This window comes from Paramisgurnus dabryanus, chromosome 1 (assembly GCF_030506205.2).
Source record: "Paramisgurnus dabryanus chromosome 1, PD_genome_1.1, whole genome shotgun sequence".
Lineage (NCBI taxonomy): Eukaryota > Metazoa > Chordata > Actinopteri > Cypriniformes > Cobitidae > Paramisgurnus > Paramisgurnus dabryanus.
The window spans coordinates 49,441,991-49,468,477 of record NC_133337.1 but is presented as its reverse complement, the minus strand read 5'-3'; the positions used below and the strand labels follow the sequence as shown (position 1 = coordinate 49,468,477).

General features: G+C 39.0%; 1 protein-coding gene across 25 annotated transcripts in view; it reads right to left on the bottom strand.

Moving 5' to 3' along the window:
* Nucleotides 1-26,487, bottom strand: part of tcf7l2 (transcription factor 7 like 2) — a 99,977-nt gene that overhangs the window by 19,427 nt on the left and 54,063 nt on the right. For 24 of the 25 annotated variants that reach the window (XR_010530779.2, XR_010530778.2, XM_065262865.2 and 21 more), the window contains one exon: nt 114-246. Coding sequence is in view for 23 of the 25 variants with exons in the window: in XM_065262865.2 (XP_065118937.1) it covers nt 114-246 (133 nt within the window). In the remaining 2 variants the exon portion in view is untranslated. Of the gene's footprint in view, nt 1-113; nt 247-4,383; nt 5,065-26,487 lie in introns of those variants that run through there. The other variant, XM_065262866.2, reaches the window with a different exon arrangement.

The window sequence follows — 26,487 nt, the reverse complement described above, 5'->3', positions numbered from 1 at the left end:
TTAAAAACACTCTGATGCATCCTGCCAGATAGCTTTGATGCAGTAACCTAACCAGGCCTTGAATTTCATTCTGCCTAATTCATGAATGTAAAACAAGCTGCGCACACACGTACCTGTTTTGGGGTCCACGTCTCCCTGTAGATGTGGAGGGGGGTTCCCGGGTGTGAAGTGCTCATTGCTGTAGGTAATCAGAGGCGTGAGAGGGTGCACATGGTGAGGGTGCTGTACCACGGGGACCTTATTAGACTGAAAAGAAAGAGAGAGGTGGAGAAGGGGTTGGAGGAAGAGAGGAAAGGAGGTGTTAATGTATGTTTGGGATAAGCTTTATTTCAATTACGCATTCATCTCAATTCTACATAATATCAAGACCATCAAAAACCACAAAGAAATTCTCTGAATACTGTGGTTTGTAATTAAAAACAAATGCCACAGGATATTCATTAAAATGGTCACTGGATACACAAAAGGACCTTGTGCTGGTTTGCTCCCCTAACCCAAAGCTGCACCCAAAGCATTGCTTTCACAATTACAAATTAAACAAAATGACAGTCAATCCGAACACAAACCGGCCTTGCTTCTCCATACCCTCACCCTCCCCTTTTTTTGGATTACCCACATCTCACGCTCCCAACCCTACCTCCCTCTGCTCTTCCTTCGGGGTCTGGTTTTGGAAAGGGTTTGCATTATAAAAGATAGAAGAGGTGGGGGGAAGAAAATCCATTTTTGTATTTTGGTCAAATTGGTTTTAGCTATGTAATCTGCTCTTTGTGCTCTAAAGTGGCACAGGCCTTATTTTCAATTACCCAAGATTACAGCTGAGCAGAGGGGTGCTGATGCATAGCCTGGCATTAGTGTATTCCCAGTACACGCGACCTAACCAGATTACAGCCGTGCTGAAGATTTGACAGGGCTTGCCACACACTGAACAGGATTTGCTTCTATTATTTTTTTTAATCCACTGGATTCCCTACCCCGTAGACGTGGCATAAATTGCACGAGAACTGAACCGACTGACAGGAAGATTAAAATGACACCTCGAGTTGTTTGGATGCATGCGAGTTTACCCCCCTCAGAGTAAAGCATGGCATCCACATGTCTGAAGCATGTTTAGGATGTCCCATAAAAAACAGCATGGTACAATGGTTGTAAAGGCCAATGCATGGTTTATAAAAGCAGAGGTGAGCTATAATTGCCAAGGCTAAGCTATATGAGCATTTGGCTACACCAAGGTTGACTGAAGGCCCGGTCGGAGAGGTTGGAAGGCCCCAAAACCAAGAGAGAGAATAGATAGCAAGGGGCACATTCCCAATGAAAGATTAATGAACTGAACAGAGCTGCTTGGGGAAAGAAAGGGGCTCTAGGGACGTATTCGGGGCCCCTGAGAGCACACTGCAAAGACAGAAAGAAAAATGATGTGAGGCCACAAAGAAAGAAAAACTTAAGTTAAAAAGTAGGAAGGGAAATGTATAAAATTGCATTTACAAGAAAACTTTGTCATAAGAAATACAGAGGGCGATGATGACAGCTGCCAAACACAGCTGACTCTTTTGCCATTAAGGGAACAGTGAGCCCCTCCAACACCCCTCCGCACCGCATGCTACCCCTATAACCTCCCTCTCAGTAATGATGTGAAAGAATGTTGTCAATTCTCTCTGCGCTGAAAGGCTTTAGTAGCCATTTAAATGAGTTCTTTTGTCCAGGACCCCTCCATTGAGAGACGGCTCCAAATGGCTGTCCACTGCAGCCACATGCACCGAGAGACAAGCCAAGTGATTTACATCACAGTCACCGGACCCACAGACTTCCATTCACAGCATCACAAATAATAGTCGGGGGAGCTCAGCACGGTACCGCGGCACAGTAGCGGTGGTTCTGCCAGCGCTCTACCTGAACGAGTAAAACCGGTTGATTTAAAGAGCTACTGTAGGAATACAAATTACCATACATATGCTGTTTACATAAAAACATCTATTAAATGACCTGTGTTTATGCCGTATAAGACACCTTTGTACATGGTTAATCACTTCTATCACCGTACAAAAACACATTCTTCAAATCATTTCCTTTCTAAGTGCCATTCAAGTCCATTAAGTCTTCAATCTTAAGAAAAGCCTTACAATAAATCAGGCTCTATTGACCTTGCTGCTATTGTACAATAGCCTTAGTCTCTTCCTCCAGACACTGCTAATTGTCTTCAGCGACCCAGAGGGGTGAGGACCACCTACATGCACCCGCGCAGCCACGGACAACCGCATGCCGCCGGGCGCTAACAATCGCAGAATAAGCGTTCTTTAAAACCTTACTTCACTGAGATTGGAGACTGACACATGGAGGTCCATAGAGACGCACAATAAACCCACACAAGGAACATAAAGAAAATATGTGGGCGTCTTTTCTGTCCTATTATCTGTAAAGAAAGTGGGCTACTTCCTGTTTAGACGTTCACCGATGCCTCCCACCACAACCACCACCACGACTGGACAAAGACGAAGGGCTAAAGACAAAACCAAGAAACCATTATAGGTTATCTTCTAAGAAAATGTGGCAATTTGAAATAATAACTCTGACTCATTTTGGAAAATGTAAAGAAAGTATATTATACTGAGTGAGTCTGTGGACAAGCATACCATCTTCTATCCTCTGTCTGACCATTGAGAATGCTTGGGGTCGTGACCCCTAATGGTGGTCTTACAAAAGCCTGGCCTGTTGTAATGGAGAGACCCTGCAGAGGTCTGTTTGTCTTGGGAGAGCGTGTCACAATTGCTTGGATGCAGTGTCCATCAAATCCTGTCTGTCAATCTTTCTTAAACATAGATGCACACACAGGTTTACCTAACCATCTACATGGGGCACTTTTATAATAGTTATTATGATAATAGTTATTAATTGTGACCTTACTGGGTCAATATTATCACAGAATGATCTTTACATTATGTAGGATGCTTTTATGTAGAAAACCATTTGTGATTTTTCCAAGCTTTCAATGCAAAGGCCTTACGGGAAAATTCTGTCATGCATTTAGGCTAAATTAAATCTCAAACCACAAAAGTAAAAAAGCTATACTTGGTAATTCAGTGGAAGGCACAAGAATAAAGAGAGAAACTGTAATACACAGTGTTGGACGAGACCCCACAGCAGCAGGAAAAAGCTGTTGGCGCTGCACTTCCGCTTGGTGGCACCTTGCAGAGCAATTTAAAGACAAAATGTGAAGGTGGCGACCTTGTGGCCCCCCGAGGGCCTGAGCGCTTCTCTCCGCTTTACGGCATGATATGATGAGTTGTCACTGGAGCTTGTGGGCTCTAATGAGCTGTAGTGGGGCTGGGGGGAGACGCAGGGGGTGTGACATCCTTGTGATGGATAGAGGGGCTCTCAGGCCTGCGAAATTCCAGAGCAAGCAAAAAAGCTGCCAAGGACTTGAACTCCAAAAGTGTACGTGCCAATGGCTCGCATCCAAGCGCAGTGGACACAATGCGGAAAACATCTACACACTTGTGTGCACGCCTCGGATGCATCGGAATGTTCAAATGAGCAAGAATAGATGCAGGCACATCCACGATGCACTTGAAACGGGACAGAAAACTTCAAAGGAATGTGAAACTATGATGATGTCACCGTCTTAATAACAACCCTCGCCTGCACGCCCCTTACATGCACAAAATAGATGCAGAACTATGATTTTACATTAAGTTTGAAAATATAAATAGCAATAGCATTCAATGCACTGGAAAAAAATATAAATTAAAAATATTATAAGTCAAAATATTGATTCAAATGGATTAAAGTATTCCCGTGTTTATTATTTCATAAATGCAAGGCTCTCACATCTGACCCTGACTTCCTTTACTTTCATACATGTATACATTTTAATAAGCAGTTAATTTTTAGCAATTTAAATATAAGCTTAACTAAGAAAATGCATACCGACAATTTACATTTTCATGCCGTTTTAAGAGCTTACAACTTTAATGCTTATTAAGGCCTCAGATCCCAATTTTAAATATGAATGATATCTATTTAGGTTTTCCACAACGGTGTAAATAACGATAAATGCATTGCATTTGCATTGTATTGCATGAATAAAATATAAAAATATAAATATAAAACAACTAACAATAGTTATGGTATATTCACGTAGCGTATACATTATGACTTCACTTCCCTTTCAAACACTCATCAAAAAATCATCAGACACTTACTGCTTTAGAAAAGACTCTTCTAAGGCACACTTTCACATAACTGTACCTCTTATGAGACACACACACATTAAAACACATCTGAGAGAGTACATCTATCCAAAAGAGCATTTATCACTACACACAAAATCCTGCCACTGAATAAACTACTCAAGAAAACTAAAGACACAGTCCAACGCTGAGCACTTACCCAGGCATTAAGACTGAATTGCCAGCAGCCAACCTGCTGTAGGAAAGACAACCCAGAGGCCAAAGCACCAGCCTTCCCTCCACCTTCCTCCAGCCCCAGTGAAAGGCCTTCTCTCGGGTACATGAGCACCGACGCGGCCCTCCCCTGTTCTGCCTCCACCTTTCACTCCGGCCAACGAATAAGACTTTTTCCTTTTTTCCTCCTCTCCTGGTTTCTTTTCAACCTTTGCTTCTTTCCCAAAACCGCTATTGTGTTTGAGCGAGTGCATGTGTGTGTCCCGCACCAGAAGTTTATGCGTGCGCCATTGTTCCCGTGCTGTGTTTTGTTTGAAGCGGGTCTCTGCGTCTCAGGACGTCCGGCCGGGCCTGTTCTCCGCAGATGGATAATCACGCATTTCTATGCTCCACGATGACTAGCTGGTCCGACTCAAAAGTATTGCGTTTTAAAAAGATGAAGATAAATCTCGGTTGATAAGCTATCAGAGCTGCGGAAACATCTACCCACGAGCCAATAACGTGAAAAAGCTAGAAAAAAGCCTTATTACCGAGCTATCATAGCATGTGAAGGTGTCTGTCCATGTTTGTGTGTGTGTGTATGTGTGTGTGTGTGTGGGTTCTGCAGCGCCTGCAGGATGCCCAAAGACGAACTAGCAGCTTGAAAAGCCTTGGCTACAACAAGGTAAAGCGAAGTGAAGGAGACAGAGAGGGAGAGAGATAGAGAGAGACAAAAAAGAACAAGAGAAAACAACATCCACAAAGGGAGGGCAAGATCTGCACATTGTGGCAAGCAGTCACTTAGCTATGTGATTCCGACAGTCCCCTCTCTAAGCTCACCGGACGGGGGAGGACGGAGGAAAAAAGGAAGAGAGGTATTTGTTTGACATTGACGTGACATCAATGTGGGGTCTCGTTTCTATTGTTTTATTCTTCTCTATTCTTAAAAAGAATAAAGCACATCCTTAACAAAACTCTTCTGGCCTCGCTCGGACAAAAACACAGCAACACAGGCCTCGGGTGCATATACCTTACAATCTGTTGATTTTCCTTTTCTGTATATTTTTCCTTTAAATTTACTTTGTTTTAAATGAGTACTGATAGTTTACATTTTTTTTTAAGGAAATAAGGAAATGAAGGGAAATAAAATGAAACTGAAGGACATTAAAAAATGTAACTTTTTACATCATTCTGCAAACATTTTTATATTATAAATGTTGTTTTTAAGTGAACACAATTATTACAAATTTTATAATTTTTAATGCATTGTCAATAATTAAAAAGCAACTGTTTTTGTATTATTTTAAATGAATTATTTTAAATATTTATAAATGCAGTTTTTTCCTACAAATAATTTTTTTTATTTCATGCAATGCTGTCAGAATTTAAATTTTTGGCATTTGCTAATTTTGACATTTACCACACAACACTTTTTTTTGAAAAGTAAGATACTTCCTAAACATTTTGATACATGTTATTTCAGCGCTCAAATTTTCCCTTCCTCTTTCCTCGCTGTGTTCCGGCTGCCATCCTTCGGCCCTAAATGCCAAAACAAACCCTGGGAATGTTCTGTACAAGATTTGCACAAAAGCCGGTCTGACAAGTAAAAGAGCCCCAGCAACGTGGCAGCTAATTGCCTTCCCTCCCTCTATTCAGGCGGGCCGCCACGCTCCCACGACCCCCCTACTCTTACACGTGCAATTTCTTAAGTAAACCAGCCGTCCGGCCGCTGCTGACCGAAAGCCCGCAATCACCTGCTATAATGACAACAGCCTGAACTCAGACACAACCATATTGTTAAGCTAAAATTTACAATTATTATAACTGCCTTCGAATAAGTGTAAAAAAAGGGAAAAATGTAAAGAAAATTTTAGAGTACAGCTTTATGCAGGGGAATTTAAATATATTAAAATTGTATTACTATAATGAGTATAAAAACTATTTAAGAGCAATAAAAACTAATTTCACTTATTTACCGGGACAAATAATTATTAATAAATTTATTTAACTGCTGCAAATTTTTTAACTGAATTTATTTCCAAAAGTAATGAAAAAACAAAAATATATCTATATATATATATAATGGATTATAATAATAATAATAATAAGATTGACATATATTTAACAGATCAATTATATAAGAATGATAAAAAGATTTAGACAGAATAATATATAAATTCTGAATAAAATGTATTAATAATACATCCATTATAGACATAATGATTTTTTAAAATGATAAATGTTTTCGTTAAATTATATCTACTAAAAAAAAACAATGCACAAATAAAATAATTTTTTTAATGTCTTTAAATGAATTTATTGTCAAGGTCTTAAATATTATTATTACCATTTCACTTGTTAAATATTCTTTTAATAATCTTAAATATTATAGATTCTTTAAATATTTTAATACAATCAAAATAACAATTTAAAATATAACAAAACCATAAATAATTCTTTGCTTTACAAAAACCTAAGAAAGACTGTCAAACAATATCATAAACTCAACACCCTTTCATTATCAAATCTTGTCAACCTGTCAGTTAACAACTTAAGTGATATAAATTGCAAAATGTCAGACACTTACACACAAACAAGACAAAATCCAAAGTAGCTGCCAAAATACCCCAAACAAGCCTCAACAGATACAAATCAAAATAAGAAGAATAATACAACATGAAGTGTAAAATCTTACCATTTAAATAGGCTCTATATGGAATTAGGTCCTGATGCTGCTCTGTTCCTGGTTAAAACAAGCATGCTGGCACTCGCCGTAGCACTTTGACTACAACAAGATGCACATCACTGTGTCGTCCACTAATCCACTGGAGGGCAGCACCACATCTACTGCAGCCCTCCAGCCCTGATTGTCTGAGCCGATAACACGAAATACCAAAATACGCCGGGTGCGCACTCACTCCCCAACCCACAGCCCGGATGCTGGCCACCATCAGCAAGGTCCTAGGAGCATCCCTGCCGCCCGAACCCGGACTGGCTGCTCTCCTTTAGCCATTGACCAAATTAAAAGAGCCCCTCTCTCTGTGCGTGTCTCTCTCTCCTTCCCTGCTCATCTTCATATCCTCTTTATTAAGCTCTTTTGAGAACATCTCTTTCTTTGATAAGTTGAAAGAACAACAAAAAGAGAGAAAGAAAAGAGCGAGAGGCATTGCGTTCCCTTCTTCGCTTTCCGCGGCTTGGCAAACATAAAGGTACTCGAGGGTCTGTAAGAGTTGCCCTAACTTGGCTAAACTCAAGCAGCAGGGTGTCTCTCATCGTGTCAGTAATCCCCATTGCCACGCTCCATTCACAGTGTCGGTGAAAATAAAACAGAAAAATAAAAAAGTGCAGGAGGAGACAAGGAGCGAGTAATCCGATCCGAACGGGGAGAGCCGTGGCAAGCTGCGGCCACTACACCACCCAACCCCACAGTCCTGACCGTAGAGCCGGGGGAAACTCAGAAAAACAAGCGACCGGAGATGGATGAAAGCGTAAGAAAAATTAAAAGATGGCTCTGACATTTATAAATGAAAGAGGTACTTGGCAAGACACCGAGCTTTTCAACTTGCAAGAGATTTCAATCATCTTTTCAAAAGCTGCACTTAAAAAGTGCCAAAGCAAAACCGCAAACAATCCTTGAATAGTGACCGCTTAACAAAACTAAATAAAACAAGCTACGCTGCTTTTCTGGAAGTCGAGCAATAGCAAAAATTAAGCACGGCCAAATGATGGCTTGAAGTGAGGAGGCTCACTCTTAAAGCCATGATCCGACCATACACCAAACCACCGCTGTGAGCCTTTAAACCATAGCAGGAAAAAATCACTATTGATCTTCAAATGGCGATAATTGAAAAGATCAAAAAAGATTAAACAAAATCAAGAATGTGCTGACTTACCATCTTAGTTCCTTCTTCCGTTGCAACTTTTTGTTAAAAAAAAGAAAAAGGAAAATATTTGCTCAAAGATACAGCATCGGAGAGGTGTCAAATTTGTGTGGCACCCTCTTGATCGTATTACTTCCACAGTCTTGGCTTCCAATGCGTCTGAACTTTTTTCCTTTTCTCTTTTATTTTGTTTGTGGTACCTAGCCCCCTTTTTCTGCTTAAGACTTAAAAAGCTTTCAGCTCTGTAAACCAGCACAAATTATCTTGCCACCTTGCGCAGCTCTGATGCTTTGGCCGCTAACTTTGGAAAGCCCTTTACCACTGCATCAAAATTAGCATTGTCAAAGCAGTTAATGAATATTAATATTGTATTTGTCATTGGAGCTGGCCCGTTGCTGAACTCCAAGTCATCCATCAGGGACGAGATTAAGCACACAATTATTTCTGACTGACAGGGACCAAATCTGTGAGATTTTTTCCCCCAACAATTTAAAGAAAAAGGAGCAATATCATCTTAAGGTGCCTCCCAGGGACAAGAGACTCAATTAATATGCTTTTAATGAAACAAGATTTTTTACTGCATGTGCAGAAAAAAAATTATTTATACTTTTGTAGATTTTTTTTTAAAGATACCACTTCACAAATTTCTAACGCAGCTGTCTTATTTTGATTCATGCCTTCCTTTTTTCACCCATTTTTATTTATTTTTTTACACATATATATATATTTTAATACACCTAGGAAAGAACCTGCAATAAACACAACCAGCATAATCAATTTACAACTGAAATTTGAGATCATCATTATTATAATTGAACAGCATGTTCTAGTGCTTTCCGTGGTGCTTTGGATTCGCAGAGCCGGTACCCAAGACCACACAGACAGCTCAGAAAACCTTCATTTATCACAGTTAAATCCCAGCACCACATTGCCAATAAAACAGCCAACATCAAACACTAAAAGAACCAACAAATATTTTGACAGGAATTTTAACAAGAGAGAGAGAGAGAGAGAAAATCTTTAAAATAAAATTCTCATCAAAATCATCCTTACCATCATTTATTTTAAATAAATTAAATAAGAAAAATTCAATTTAATGCAGATAAGTTCTTATTTTATGATCCATAATAATTGTCCTTGTATTAAAATAAAGACAAACTTGAATCTTAAATGCATTGTATTATTACAAAACAAGGGTTTAACATTACAATCAGTGATATTAAAGCAAATCTCTTTTCCAGTCTTTTTGTGTCGTTCTGCATAGTTTTTTTTTATATAGAAAACACAACAAAAAACAACGATTTAATCCAGAACAATGTATCCATCACATTCTTTTCTCCCTTTTCATTTAAAAAACAAAATAAAACGGATTTCAATGGGGACTGTAAAATGACAGATGCAAGCACACAAATGCTGCTGGGTTGGTGTTTTAGTGTGGGCTCGGGTCAAGCTGTGGGCTCACGATGGTGCGGCCGGCGACCGCTGACCATTCGTCAGCCCCTTAATACCATTAGCAATCCTTAGATGAACATTTTAAATTGAGCTTTTGTTCTGGGTTGCTGCTCGGACCCTTCTAGCCAAGGGTGGTCCACGCATCAACGTTTCTCTGACAAAAAATAAAATAAGAAAAGCCGCTTAATGCTTTTTTGCCATTTTCTTTTAACATTTAAAAGCCGGCGCTGTTGTTATCCGTGCATTATTTTATTTTTTCGTTCTCTTTATTTTATATTTTTATTTTATTTATATTATATGTTCTTTACCAAAATCAATAATTGGGTATCATTTCAATTTAAGTTTCTTAAAAGATATTTACATTTACATTCAGATAACAGGGTTTGCTCAATCTCACACATTTAAAAAAATGCAATTTTAAAAATGAGCATACTGTTATATTATATTTATATATACATTTAAATTTAATATAATTTAATAACATCAAATGTATACATATATGTATTTAAAAAAGCAATGGCACATAAACTAATTTCACTGGATTATTGGCTTTATGTTGAGTCTAAATAAAAAAATATATATTAAAAAACAAAAACGAAATAATTAATTATTAAGAATCCCCCCTCTCCAAAAAATAACACTTAGGATCACAAACATCTATTAATAAAAGCTCAGCACAACATCCACAACGGTCCACAATATCCAACATCCAGATTCATAAAACAGTGTGCAGAGATTAAAAAATGCAGCACTTGAAAATGCGATGTTTGCATGAATCAATGTCAAGTAGAGAAGAACGGGCAGAGATGAAAAGACGGCGTGTCTTAATGCGCATCTAGAGAGCGGCGGAAGAAGGTGTGTGCGTGTGTGTGTGTGTGTGAAGGAGAAAGAGCAACGGCGAGATGCGGAGAGGGAGCCGCTGTGAGCCCGAGAGTGTCGACCCAGCACGATCACATCAGCGCCGGTATCAAATTAACTCTCAGACTTTGAAACTTATTGATCTGCTATTAAGACACTGGTGAACTTGATGAAGCGAGTGCTGTAGGTGATGCGGTGGCTTCAAAGTCTCGTGCAAGCCACATAAAGCAACCTGCTTTGATCAAAGCCAGAGAGGCAGCTTCAGAGGAACCCCCGGTTCCACTAGTAGCCGATCCGCTTATACGGACCCCTGGTCCAGTGTCTCCTCAACCCTCGGCCTCACCAGAACAACCACCACTACATACCCTAACCTGCTGAATTAAAGCAAAATGCACAGTGCTTTTCTGAACCCACAACAGCCTCTCATGACATGACAGGTGAACGTACACAGCTTGGGTCTGAATGCAATAATTCTAACTAAATTACAAAAGATTCTGCTGTCTACTGCTTATAATGTTTAAGCAGTGTTTACAATTTGCAAAATAATAAACTAAAAAGGGACAGTTTTAAAAAAAAACACACACCAGTATCATTGTATAATAAAATATGCACCCTTTGGCAAATCTTCACATCTAACTTGCGCTCCGAAGATCATCCACGTCTCTTTTCGTGCCACTGGGTGGAGATAGCAGTTAATATTACCATTTCACTTGATAACCATTAGCCAACATTGACATGAATATAATGCAGGGAAAAGATGTTTCAAATATCATTTTGTGGAAAAAAATAAACAAATTTTTTTTTGTGTCCATTTTAAATTGATTTCAATAAGCTCTTTTATAAATATAACGGGAATAAAAAGCTCAGGTTTGTGCACAAGTTTTCCTTTGGCCCTGAGGGTTTGCCTAAAATAAACATTAAATATTAACAAGTAAATTAATCACTGGAAAGACGGTGTTTGTACTCTGGCTCCAAATCTTAAGAGGACCGTGTCTTGGCTGGGACTGCTAACACTAAGCTGTGCCTGTAATTAAAAGCCTAAACAGGAGCTATTTAAATGTTTGCTACGTGTTTCTTTTTCCATCTCTGCATTAATTTATTTAGTTAAGAGAGAAATCTAAGAGGACGAGTTAAGCAATTCAGCAGAAGATGACATTGGGTTTACACAGCACGGCGGTGGGACATGACAGCTCGCACGAAGCAGAAATAGTATTCTGACAATTGGTTTGATGGTTGTTTTATTTCAACAAAAAAAAAATGTTTTTATGTCTTCAATAAATATATGCATGCATGTTTTATCAAGCACAATAACGACAGATTCAATTTAATGAAATTGTTTTATATTTCAGATTTCATTTAAGGCTGTCACGGTTATGAAATTTGGCTGACAGTTAATAGTCTAATAAATTTTATTTCTTTAACATTTAATTCTCATACTTTTTTGTTTGTTTATGAAATAATTTTCACACATTTTTGTGATTATTCAAATTAAATATTTTGCAATGTTTACCTGGCAGTAAATATTAATACACATAACACATATTTTAAAGTAATCTTATAATGTCTCATTAATACAGCCGCTGCAGCTCCCCCTTGTGTTTTTTAGAGAGATGTGCAATCATTGCGGTGATCTGAAATGATTATTTAATCATTGTGACAGCCCTTATTTCATTTTAATTTAACACGTCAAATCACGTTTTGTTTTGTTTTGTGTGTGTGTTGATATAGGTATGCATTGAAAGAGAAACATTATCTGTATTTAAATCTGCTGTGAACCAATGTCATATAGCCCTAAAAAAAAAAAAAAAAAAATTCAGAATTCAGAAAGCAAAAATGCCTACGGCGCACATATCATTTTTAACCCACTTGCAATATCTAACTAAAAGTCATCACTTCCATTGTGACAAAAAGAAAAAATACATAAGGGGTGATTATGATGGGGGGAAGAGAAGCAGCAGACGAAGGAGAAAGAGAGAAGAAAAAAGGAAAAAAAGAGTCCTGTGCCACAAGCATATATAAGAGAACTTTCACCAATTAGTGAAGAGAAACAGGAGAGGGAGCTGCCGCAGAGATGGTGCTCAAAGAGCCAGGCCTTGCGGCGAAGCTGTCATGTCGGCAGGATTGATCAACAGGCCTGCTATTTCTAATGGCATGTTGTCATGAGGCTGCAGCCATGGGGAGCCACCTGCCTCTCTCCTTGTAGACAGCAAAATATATGTGTGTGTGTGTGAGAGAGATAGAGAAATAGTGTGTATGTGAGGAGAGGGGGTTTGGGTGTTTGTGTCTGTTGTGGGAGCGGGTGGGGGGGGGTCCGACACCGTACTTTTACTTCAACTAACAATTTGAGAAAAAAAATCGTACTCTTTCGACACCCTCCCCACCCATCAGCTGTTGACGTGACAGGTGCAATGCTCTTTTCTTTAAGCCCAGACCTCCAACACAAAGCACTAGCTACGGAAATACGGCGCACGAGCGTCCGCAACACATTTTACGAATCTAAAATGGGGAGGGTTTAATGGCAAAATGTTAACGTAGAAGCTTCACATCAGCTAGCTAATACGTTATATATCTGATTATATTTTGTACGTAATGCTTTCGGAAAAATTTGCGAGGGGCAGCGACAAGCAGCTGTCCTTCATTTCGACTTTCCGCTGGCACAGAACTGTGCTGTCTTGCTAACGATGAAAAGTCAAATAAAAGTTACAGAACTTTCGAGTTCAAGGTAGCGCTAGCCATTTTGAGTGTATGTCACGTACAGGTAACCTTTTATCGGGTCCGCCTCTGGTCTCATCAGTCGATGAAATTCTCTGCCCGCGGCGGTGGCTTAGCCGAGGGACACCGACCAATAGAAAAATATTTCATTGTGTTAGCATTTCAAATGCCGAGTGAAGCGCGGGGGGCGAGGAGGGCCGAGAAAAGCACTAACCGATCATTGCCAGCGGAATTAATTGGCTATTCCGAGAATAATGTCGCTTACTGTGGGTCCTTGGAGGGCTGTATGCTAGCAGAGACTGCGATTTTTTTTGTGTGTGTTCGGTGGCTTCAAAAAGGGACCGCTTGGGGGTACTGGCCGCATTAGGGTTTTAGCTCATTCCCCTAAAGGGCGGGAATAAAATAATCAGAACCAGTGAACCGAACTCAGCTAATCCGCACCCTAATTAAAAACACAGAACCCCATTACACCTAGCCATATTGCCAATTGACGACTAAAAGTTTTCGAAAGCTAAAATTAAGAGTATGTTCGTAATTTCTTATGGATAAAATGTAACAAATAAAATGGTTGGAAGCACGCTGAACAATGGTTTCCTTTCGGCTTTTTGCCCGCGTTCGATAAATGGCTAAAGATGGAGCCACCGTGGTGGCGCTTCAATCCCTTTATTCAAGGGGATTTGAATTTAAGCTCTTTTTCACATCGGCCAAGCATATGCATTGACCCTAACTGATATCAGTTCATCTCTAAGACATATCTTTATCTAACCTTTATAAAGCTCTGTGCCTTTTCAAACTCAAAACAGCATTAAGAATAAGTATTGTCCGGAGCGCGAGGGTTTCCCTGGGAGACAATTCATTTGAATTGTTGGGCCTGGTTTGGGGCAGGAGCCTTCGCGATGGACAGCTGTTTATGCAGACCAGTAGAGTATAGGGAGATAAACAAACCGCAAATAAAAAGAAAAAAACAGCCATCCCAAATGTTCTGTATCTTTCCACATTGAGCACACTAGGCTGCGGCTGGTGTCGATTTCATCCCATTCGAAGATGTATAGGCGAAGGCAGCAGGCCTCTATTATACGAATTTACTTTGCTCATTGTGAATTCCGTCAACGAAGTCAATCTTATTAACTTCCGCGCTGGTTCACACATGACATTTTCTTCAATTTTCTCGCCGACATCAAAAACATCAATTAGCAGCTCGAAAATAGGAAGGAACGAATGACAGACTACGATAACACGGACTTATTTGAAGCTAAGAGTAAATCTATTCTCCGGTTTCTGAATGTGTTCATTACCGTTTTCAAAGAAGACCTCCAAATAGCAAAGAAATTAAATTTATCTCCAAAAAATGTCCAGATTTTTTTTCTAATCCTGTGTCTGTTTTCCGCCCCCAGTGGGCGACACAAAGCGTAATGGTGTTGCATTTTTCGGTCTCATTATAAGAGATCACAATGCAGAACATATGGCACTTTGCTGAGAAAATGAAAACATTTAAATTAAAAAATTGCACAAATATATACAAGTATATACACAAGTATATTCATGCTCTTTGTCATCCTCATTGATCAGTTTCCTCTTATATCTCAAAATTCAAAGACATATGATCTTGCACATTAATAAATTGAGCTTACTTTCTTTCTGTAAATAAAAAGCATGTAACTCAATAAACTTCTGATGGCAACCTTTAAGTAAAAGGTTATTTTTTGCTGAACCATTTGCTCCAAACATTACAACGCTGCTTCCCCGTGCTTAAGTTACATCTCCACGGGAGTGAACACAAGCAACTTCAGTGGCCCTGGAGAAACACTCCGATGGAGAGCAGCATGTGAGAAGAGTAGCGGGATCACGTTCCTCCGGCCCATTGATTTCTGATCTTTTGACATTATTTAGCTGCTTCCTATTTTCTCGGCTGTCTGTTTTTTTCACGTCATGAAAGACAGCGATGTCCAAACAAGCGACGGTCGGGATATCTACTATCTGTCAAAGGATTGGGCTCTTCCCGGCACTGGAACAGTGGAGAGCACTGACATAGTACCGAGAATTGCTGAGATGAAAATATCACTCTTTATAATGGGGCCTAATCAGATTTCGGAGGCCATTTGCCTTCTAGCAAACGGTAGATGTGTGTCGCGGTGCTGGAGCGGTGTAACCTATACAGATCCCGTGCTCCTTGTCCCTTCTCTATGCAAAGGTTACATTTATCAAATGACCGGTCACCAAAGAGGACAGATTAGTGTCTAAAAGTATAGCTTTCAAAGAAAACGGTGAAGGGGGTGAATGAAACAACTATGGGCAAGAAAAATCTTTTTAATAAATCTATTGTTTGTTTTACACATCAACATCAATGTCCTATTTTCAGTTTGCCCCCAGAGAAAGTATCTCATTAGGAATTCATCTCAATGTCATAAATATGCCAAAATACTGCATTTAAAAGAGTTTCTTTTAAAATCTTACAAGATCAAATGATCTGAGCTGTGCTACTCATGTTAATTACTTAGCTACATAGTTAGTAGGTTAACAATTGTCTCATTTGTATCTGAGAACTCAACAAAGTCTCCTAAGCTATTAACATTTTCCTCTGGGTTTCCAATATTAAGACATTAGACAACCACTCTTTAAACCCTTTAAATTGAATTGCTATGGAAATCTGCTTTGCTTTTCATGCAAGAATTATTCTTATGCCTTTAACATTAACTGGACCTTTGTGCAAAACACACACATTCACAAAAACAAACCTTACATTAAAAATCTTCAAATGTCATTAACCCATTAAATAATTAATTTTAATAACAAGCGCCGGAGAAACGTCTCAATTTGGTCAAACCACAGAAGTAGGCTTTAGAAATTATAGGCCGACATCTAAATAATCAAAACAGTGACAGTAATGTCCTCCATTCTGACACTAATGGACTTTCAATGAGGTTAAAAATAAAATGAAAATTTTTTTTGGATCAAGTGTCCACGAAATGTCTTTCATTGCAACCTCGAATGAGATTTGTGTAAGGTCCTTCAGGAAAATGACCCTTGGTTAAATCCAGCCTAAACCGACATGGTGCAAGTCGTCGTGTCTTTTGCAATCTGTAAATACTCCAACTTACTATGGTGTAACAAAAATACAAAAGCATTTTGAGCCTTGACAGTCATGTGCCAAAGCATTTTTTATAAAAGCAAAATGAGTATGTCACAAATAAGTATAAGAGCAATCATCCGTTCTCTCATGAAGTAAACATTTACTCACAGTACCAGCAGTGCATTCAAAAACAACATCCTGGCCGTACATCCTACTCTCATTTAGTCATCTATTAGCAATTTACTCATCTCTTCACTAATTTAACCTTAAACAATCAGCGATTCTTTTCTAATAACACAATTTTTAGTTAATTTTCACACGTTAAAACTACACTTTGCATCTACCTTTCCAATTACTTTTAGAGTTTGGGATTTGCAAATTTGCTTTCATGTCCTATGTTGGCAGATAAGTCTGCGCTCCTGGCCATGAAAGCAGCTTTTTAATGAGCTGTACTGAGGTTAATTGGTTCGCTAAGATCCCCGAGTCATGTGTCTCAATATGAAATTAAGCTATTTCCTGGAGTTTCTCTGACTTATTTAATTAAAAACACTTCAGCCCAATTTTCATTTCCCACAGTATGCAGAGACTGGTGCAATGCATTTGGATTGGGAACTCTTGCGATGGGATGTTTTTTTTCACTGTTTGAATAAGCATTTATTAGTCGAGGACAATTAACCCGGAGTATGCAGCAAATACGATTAGCATATCAGGCTATAGGAGGATATCTCTGTAACTGTGGCACTTGATGTTACTCTGCGTGCTGTCGTTTAAATTTTTTTTTTATATTTTTATTAAATTCTCTCCATCCACTATTGTCAATACACACCAAATAAATGCTCTATTCAGTAAATAGTACAGTGACGTGATATGCAATATGAAGTTTAATTACAGGGTTACAGGTAACATGCTGCTGGATTATTGTGAGAAAAATAATAATTCAATGCATGTGAATATGTCATATATAATATGTAATAATAATAAAAATGTAGTAGTAATTAACATTGTCAATATGAGTATAAAAATGAATAATAATAATAACAATAAAAATGTAAAAATGTAGTAGTAATCAATATTGTCAATATGAGTATTAAAATGAATAATAATAATAATAACAATAGTAATACTAAGTGATGTGTATGTCAGGATGTTGTGGTGTTTTATATTGTTTGTTTTTTTCTTGTTTGATGGTCATCTTTCCTAATAACTGGATAGTGTCATATAAGCCCATGTGGGCTGGGCACCTATGAGTGCATGACACTTAAATAAAATACAATCAATCAATCAAACTAATAATAATAATAATAATAATAATTATTGTATATATATATATATATATATATTTATTTTTATATATATATATATATATATATATATACAATAATAATTATTATTATTATTGTCAAATATAAGTATTAAAATGAATAATAATAATAATAACAGTAATACTAATACTAATAATAATAATTATTATTATTATTGTATATATATATATATATATATATATATATATATATATATATATATATATATATATATATATATATTTATGTATATATATATATATATATATATATATATATATATATATATATATATATATATATATATATATATATATATATATATATATATATATTTTTTTTTTTTTTTTTTTAGATATTTTGTTTAACCAGAAATCCAGCAAATTCTAGTTGCGTTAGCAGAAATATTTACTTATTATTGGTGAAGACTTAAGGTGAATCTGGCCATATAAGAGTCCTTGTAATTAACAATAGGTTGAAAGTGTTAAGATGCCTCTTGCTGCCACGGTTCAATTCTCCTGACAGAGTAATTACGGTGCTGCTCAATAGCCGGCCATTTCACTAAAAACTAATTCAATCCATCTTCATTTCCTCAGCTCCGCCCCTCCGATTGATTGATAGTCATCATTAGACGATGACAAAACACTGACTTGAGCGTGCAGAAGGAAATGTGATAATTCCTGAACCGCTGAAGGATGCGATCAGGCACACACGCGGTCACCTGTCTAGCTCATATATTACAGCAGGATTCTGGACCGATAGGTGGAGCAGAGCGGGAGTTACGGGTCACCGGCTGGAGCGAGCTGGGAGAGCTCGGGCAGACACACGCAAATACCGCTGTGTACTCGGTCATAAACACACACTGCTTGTCTTACACAGTGACCCCCCTCACACCAGACGCTAACGTTCTCCAACAGATCCTTTTATAGCTGCGTAGATCATTTAAAACCCTTCATACACACACACACACGCCGAGCAGTCGCTTTCAAACACTAACCACAAACCACTGATTAACAGAGTTGTCTGCTTCACTATATTTTAAGTCTATGGCTATATTCTGACCCAGTCGGGCTATATATCTTAATTATGTGTTCTGTTTTTCCCTCCAGAGGGAAGGCGAGGGCCCCGGCACAGCTTTATGGGTCCTCCTTAAATGAAAGCCTTGCAAACTTATGGTTTGCATCCAAGATTACACACCTCGCTTTATAATACACTTGAAGAAATCTTCCTTAAAGCCAAAGTGTGCAATTTCTGCACCGCCAGTGATGAAATATTGCAAAAATAATGACACACTGAACACTCTCACACTTAAGCTTTAAGAAAATGTTCAATGACCCGTTGGCCAATCAAAGCCTGATTCTCATTATCTCAAACTCGCAGAAGTGAATGTGCATTTCTATGGCAGATGGAGTTATTGTTGGCAAATCTTGATAACAGACGGTGGACACTCGGCGGTGACGCGCTGCCGGCGGGGTGCTGCGGTTGGGTGGCACAGCCGATCGAACAGCTAAAGAAACATGGTGGTCTCACAGTGATTATCTCAGTCTCCTCTCCTCTGGCACCCGGTTTCGGGGTCAGCGGTGCTACTGAAACACGGCTGGCCTTGCCATTTCAATGATTGAATTTGGTCTGGATCTCTCAATCAATTGTGTGCAGTGACCCCCGAGAGCCCCCACGAGAATGCCCGGCCGCACCTTGCGAACAGGGGAACGTCTGTACGCAATAAACACACAAACACATTCACGGATACACATGCGGACACACTACTGAGTGCGCTCACTAGTGAGCCGATGACCCCAGACGGACGCTCACAGCATGGACAGACACTTCACAAAGAATGAATTGATAGCACGCTGTTTATTTGTTTTATAGTCCAGTTTAAGAAAGCATGCTAGGTTGCACAGGACACAGCCGGTTATTGGGATCTGTTGTGGTTTACTGTACTGTACAGCTTCACCACCATGACCAAAACACCTGAATAATCATTAAAAAAAATTACAATATATTTTGCTTAGTTTGCTGTCAGTTTACAGGTAAAACAGAAAAGTTGGGAGCCTTTTTCGTTGGAACATGTCTGTTGTATATGTATACAATTATATTTGACTTTTGAGATATTATTTTTAAATATTTTTTATTTTTAAAAAACAAATTATCGGGGGCCTGTGAAAATTTTGGCAGGGCAAGTGAAAACCTGAACCACTGGCCCAGTATAAAAAAATATTTGCGTTGAGCCCTGATCTTCATTTACATTAAAAGGAGGCGTGTTTTAAAAAAAATGATTAATTTCTCTTAATATGGTTCACATTTAGTGCCTGGTTAAACTAGATTGCAGCTGGTTACTGATAAAATGCAGGCCCAGTGCATGCAAGTGCCAAAAACTGTTAGTGAACCCACCCATCTCTCTCACACACTAGCATCACAAACTAAAAGACCTTAGAGACTATAATCGTAAGTTTTAAAGTATCTTAAGCACAAGCACATCACCAGCCTCTACCTTAAATGTCCCTGGCAGGTGATGTTCAACCACAAAGAGCAGAACCAGGTTCACAGGCGGGTCATTTCTACCTGGTTCAAACACCAGCCGAGCCAGTCTATATGTAAGAGCGGATGTGGATCATTCTCAGAGCCGCGAGCTCTTGTTTTGCTGGCTGATTGTCTATGAAAAACATCACACGTCTCTCCACATGCATGGCAAGATGGCGGAACGCCGTGGCAAATGCAGCGTGCCGGCCTCCAGACCCTGCAGTTTGTTTAGTAACACTTCAGTTTATGACGCCCGAAGGGTGCAATTAAGTCCAATTACAGTCTGTGGTTTTTATTAAGAGCTACAAGCTGGCCAGGCTGCGGGGCCAGTGAACGACACACACTACACACACACACACACACACACACACACACACACAGAAAGAAGATGAGCTCAGCACTGCTAAATCAAACCAATTCAGACACATTAAAAGGAATAAATTATGCCTCACTGTGTAAGTACAATAAAAGTAATAGGAGAAGATTGCTACATATTGTTCAATAACTAGAAACATTGACATATGTGAAATAAATGGTAGAGAGGGTTACAGAAAACCTCTGATGGTACTGTATATACTGTATCACTATTGTCATGCAAAGACCTGACATTTAAAGTTAACTCATTTTTCAATTGAGTATCTAAATTTTAGGATTTTAAAGCCAGTGAGAAACTGTATCATATAGGCTAGGGTTAATTTTTATATTGTGGGTCGAGACCCACTTATGGGTCAAATAGGGGGATAAGGTGGGTTGCACAAAGACTGTAACAGTGAATGAATTAAACTTACATTTCATTCATAAAATAAGAAAATGAAAACTACTCAATTATAAAAAAAAGAATTTATTTAAAAATATGTTGGTGCGTCCCCTGATAGATTAAACCTATTTAAGTGGGTCGCAAAATAAAAATGTTTGGCAACCTTTGATATAGGCGCCAGACAGGAGAAACAACTAAATAAATTATTTAATATATTTATCATACTAAACATCTAAAAATATGTATATTTCCTCTGGTCTAAAAAGAATCACACCCCTAAAATAAAACAGATTATTCACTTAATTACTGAGATATTATTAAGATACCAATACACCCTGTTATGTGTCAGCCCCTCTTGATATCTCAGCGCTCTGAAATTGACCAAAGGTCAAAGGGTCAGATGACCTCACACACCCTGGCAGTGTCATCGGGCTAAGCCTGAGATCCACGTACAAAGGGATGGTATGAAAGAAAGGAAAGTGAATGGAAAAGTCGAGGTCACCGCACACGGGGCTTTACTTGTGCGATTTGGGATAAGTACTATGAACTCACCCTCCGGGCGAGATACCGCAGGGCACAAGACCATTTCAGCACTGAATACGTAAACCCGGTCGATATCTAGACCCAGATCTCTATGAAAGTAAAATAAACCGAAGGAAACACCCTAAAATATCAATAGCGTGGCCCGGTCTCTTGATGAAAATGGCAGATGTCACAAAGCGTTCTGGGGTTTTGGTCACGTGACCTCGTGCCGGGGATACTTGGGCGCACGACAAGTGCGCTACAGCTGTGACGGAACAAACAACAAGCGCATCCTTCTGCATTCATCAACGCATCAAAAACCAGCCCCGTATCAATCCGTCGTTCACAGGGAGCGGTAAGAGAGCGAGGCATTTTCCTCTTTGTGTTCCTGTTATTGGGCTGTTAGCTGATCGCTATCATCCCTCTTCTGTGCGCTGCGCTTGGACACGTTTCAAAAAGACGGGCGTCTTTTTTCCCATTCTGTAAGGAAATCGTCTCCTTAATGGCTTTCAAAACAGGAAGCACAACAATAAAAGTGAAAAGTGAGAATGTTGCAGACATCTTTTCCCTTTCGCAGCGCAACGACGTGCATTGCACTCAATGGCATACACACACTCACACAGACACATTGACACACTGACCTTCAGATATTCTTCACCCTGTCTAGTGTCATTTTCTAATGTAATGGGTGTGTGTTACAAAGTGAATGGTGACTGTGGCTATCAAAGAGAAATTTAGTCTTTATTTATTGTTTTATCATGTGATGAATAGTTTAAACTATTTTGTTAATTGATTAAAAAATCTTTTCTTGCAACGTTGTTGGAGATTTAAACTCTCCATCAGCTGTGGATATCTACTTCGCAACCATCATCATTTAACCTTCCCTGCTTTTTCACACATCCACATTACTGAAGATCCCTGACCCAAACCTCTGCACGTCTCCAGAAATTCAAACCCGTCCGGGACCTTCAACGTGCCACAGGAAGCTCTTTCAGTTCACAAGCACCAAAAGCTCAGAAAGACAGCTACACGCACTTCCTCACAGTTGGATAAAACAAATCATAACAGCGCAACTACACTTCACCGTTTTTTTCTGTACACCCTCAAACGTATTGTCTTGTCTCTAGGTACCTGGAACCTTTCTATCATTTCAGTCTAAAAACAGAGTCGGCATCACCCCCCCCCTTCCCGACCAAATTGATTTCCCCCAGTCGAGGCCTTTCCCTGCACGGACCGTCCACAACAGTGTCATCTTTACCGTCAGTCCTCTTTTAACTGCCTTTTTACTCTAGTGACGGAACGTACAAACGATGAAGGCGGAGGGGAAGAAAGAAACACGAAAACTGATACACGAGCTCCAAAGTTTCGTCTATTGATTTTTTTTGATGCGCAGCCGAAAAAGAGGAGTTCAAAGCGGAGGAGATCTTTTTTGATCACCACTAGAATAGCCGCGTTGGTAGTCGTCATGGAAGCAGCAGTGCTAGATGGAAAGTGCCGGCACGGATTCCTTTGTTCTGGCCGAAGCCCTGTGGCAAGCCCCCTGACCCTGTGCGGTCAGCGTGGTCTGTAGCGAAAGGCAACATTAACGCATGCTGAGGGGTAATCATGCAGAAATTCAGAGCTGTCCGTTCAGATGGCGCCCTGCCGCACACAAAGAGAATACGTTTGGCTACTGTACTGCGGTTAACTGGAGACAACTGCTTACGGTCATGTAAGGAGCTATTTATGCACTGAGGGGAAGAAAGTTGGGAATTTGAGATAGAGAAATGGCTCAAATTTGGAATTGGCTTTTTTAACAATAAATACAACAAATCATTGCATTACTGTCTGGTTATTGTCTGCAAGCATTTTGATTTTCACAAAAGTTTAATGCCTTCCAGAAAATGTAATCCTTTAAATATATAAACATTCAATATATAAAATGAAAGAACAGACCCTCTGCTTAAAAAAAAAACCCTGTTTAATCCTACCTTCACGTGTTCTCGGTTTATCACCTCTCAAATATGGGTAGGTTTCTTCAAACATATCAAATTTTGGCATTTTTTGTGAAGGACTTTTGATAGAGATCAGATTTAGAGCGATCAACAAACATATACAGAGTTTGAACTGCTTTCCCTACGGGAATACTTTTTCGATTTTATAAGTTGTGTAAGAGTGACACCTGGTGGATAACAGCGGAAATACTGATTGCCAGAAAAACCCGTCATTGGCAGGGAAGCGTTTTCTCTTAACTGACGAGTTAAAGGGGACATTTCACAAGACTTTTTAGGATGTCAAATAAATCTTTGGTGTCCCCAGAGTACAAATGTGAAGTTCTAGCTTAAAATACCATGTAGACGGTTTCATCGGACGCACGTGATACACGTCTGGATCCGAACCTTACTTCCGGTTTCGTTTTTTTAATGGTCTGACTAGTTGCTAAACTCGTCGAAAATAACAAATGTTTTGGTTTCCTAGGTAATCTATGTGTCGTTTTGTTTGCTTGTTATATAAATAAACTATGTTTAAAGAACTTTGTTGTTATTTATTATTAGCGGAGGTTACCGGAAGTTACGTGCGGACCGCGACAGCCGCTTGTTAATGTTGTTACTGCTGAAACGGTCTATAGGCACTTCGTAGGTGTGAGCAAAAATGTGCCGTTTCTGGGTGTGTCCTTTTAAATGCAAATGAGCTGATCTCTGCACTAAATAGCAGTGCCGTGGATGGATAGTGCAGATTAAGGGGTGGTATTTTCCCCTTCTGACATCACAAAAGGAGCCAAATTTCAATGACCTATTTTTTCACATGCCTGCAGAGAATGGTTTACCAAAAACTAAGTTACTGGGCTGTTCTTTTACACATTTTCTAGGTTGATAGAAGCACGTCAGATTTTCATGATATGCCCCCTTTAACCCGTTAATGATGGGAAACGAGTTAAGCAATTCAATTTTTTAAATTTTGCAATTAAAGTGAATGTTGTTCATGTAGTTCTACTGGTAGAGATTTGTGTAAGCAGTGCAATGGCTTTGATCCCTAGGGAACACATCATGATAAAATGTACAGATTGTAATACACCTGAGACTACATTATGTCCAACATCTCTTTTGTTTACTAAAGGCAGAAAAATGATGATGACAGAAATTAAATTTTTTGTGAACTGTCTCTTTAAGAATTATGGGAAGCAGATTTGTTCAATTTGATTTACATTACTAATTCAAAAAGAGAGATAGAGGAAATATGTAATTTATGATCAAAGTCAGAGAATAAGCAGTGGGGAAAAGACAATGAAAGGTTCATAGAAAAGTTCAGAGGAGAGATGATAGAAAATGCAAGAAGGGTCAGTCTGCTCCGTATTTTATTAACAGATGCTATAGGCCATGTGATAAGTGTGACCCAGTCTGTAAAAACCCAACTAAAGTCATTTGTTTGTGACTCACTGTTCTAAATAAAATCCTCCTACGTAATATAAATAACATATACCCTTAATATCTTTAATATTGACTGAGTAAGGCCATTACTTTATAATAACTTTAACCTGGATTTCACAAAAAAATGGTCAGGTAAAGCAAAGGGAGCCTGATTGGTCTACAGCACTGGACCTTCATGTACACTAAATATACTCCATACACAGGGCTCCAGCCTAACTTTTTTCACTAGGAGCACAGTGGCCCCCAACTGAAAATTTTAGGGGCGCAACCAGAAAATGTAGGGGCACACACTGTTAACAACATGCTATCCAAATATTCACATTTCTACTTATTTCCACTGTATCACTAATAAAAACTTTAATGATAGATACAGAAAGTACAATGAGCTGTTTTCAAATTCAGTGTCATATCACAAAAAAGTCAAATTTACTGGTCGCACATGTGCAACTGGATGTAAAATTCAGTGGCACACTCTCAAATTTTGGTGGCAAAATGCCCCCATTTGGTGGCAGTCTGGAGCCCTGATACAGAAATGTGAACTTTCAAGGTTGGACCTGGTGCTGACTATCTGCAATGAGCATTTTCTACTGGATCCTGGTTTGGGCCAGGTTCTCTGTGATACGCAGCGGTGTCCACTGGGGGCTACAATTAGACCATCAAACCCATTCCAAATGGGAATCGGCACTCATCTCCAGAGCCTCTCCTCCAAAGAGACGGCCAACTTGTAAAACAAGGGGAGGTAGCCTTTGATGTGCCGTACATGGCAGAAGTCTCTCTTTTTGCTGCTATTAATGGTGAGAAGATATAACAATTAAAGAAGGCGGCAGGCAGGAGGACAGACACTGAGGTTGTACATCCTGGAATTGAATCAAGAATACTGACTGGTGAGAGAGGAACGGAGCTGTAGCTACCAGATGAATAAAGATTACATAGTGTGAACAATAAATCTGAACAAGCAGAATACCTGGTTTTAATTGGTTAATAATACATGCAGAGAAGTACAACTATAACACAGCCATAATATTTTTTTAAAAAGCTTCATTTTCAAGCATTGGTGTTGCAATGATGTAACATTATAGTGCACGGTGTACCTACAGAAATTTGGCTATGTCATGTCATGACATGTAAGATGGGGCACAATTTCACTTCCTGGACCAGCGGTGTACTACAGCGAGCTTTTTTTGGCAAGATTTTCAAATTTCATCATTTACCCAGGAGCTCTGGCAATAGTAAGTAAAGCTGAAACTGTTTTGGATATATGAAGACAAGAATCTTATACAGCTGGTTTGAATGAGAAGGGGTCCGCTAACATTATATTAGCCATGTGGTATTGGTTTGCCTCCTTCTGGACACAAACCATACCATGGCTGACGGAAAACATGTATTTCAGTGCTTCAATACAAACTGTTTACAGTGTGCTCAGCAAGATGTCCAGTGCAATTTACGACAATTACATAAAATGTCACAAGATTTATACAGTGGTCCTAAAGCTTGTTCTGGATACCAAAGGGATTATTTCTCGGCTTCATGCATGTGACCATAAATAATACAGTATGCAGGGTCATGGTGAGACAGTAACCTTTTCAATGAACCTGAACCACTAGAGTATATAGGGAAATAGTTGACTA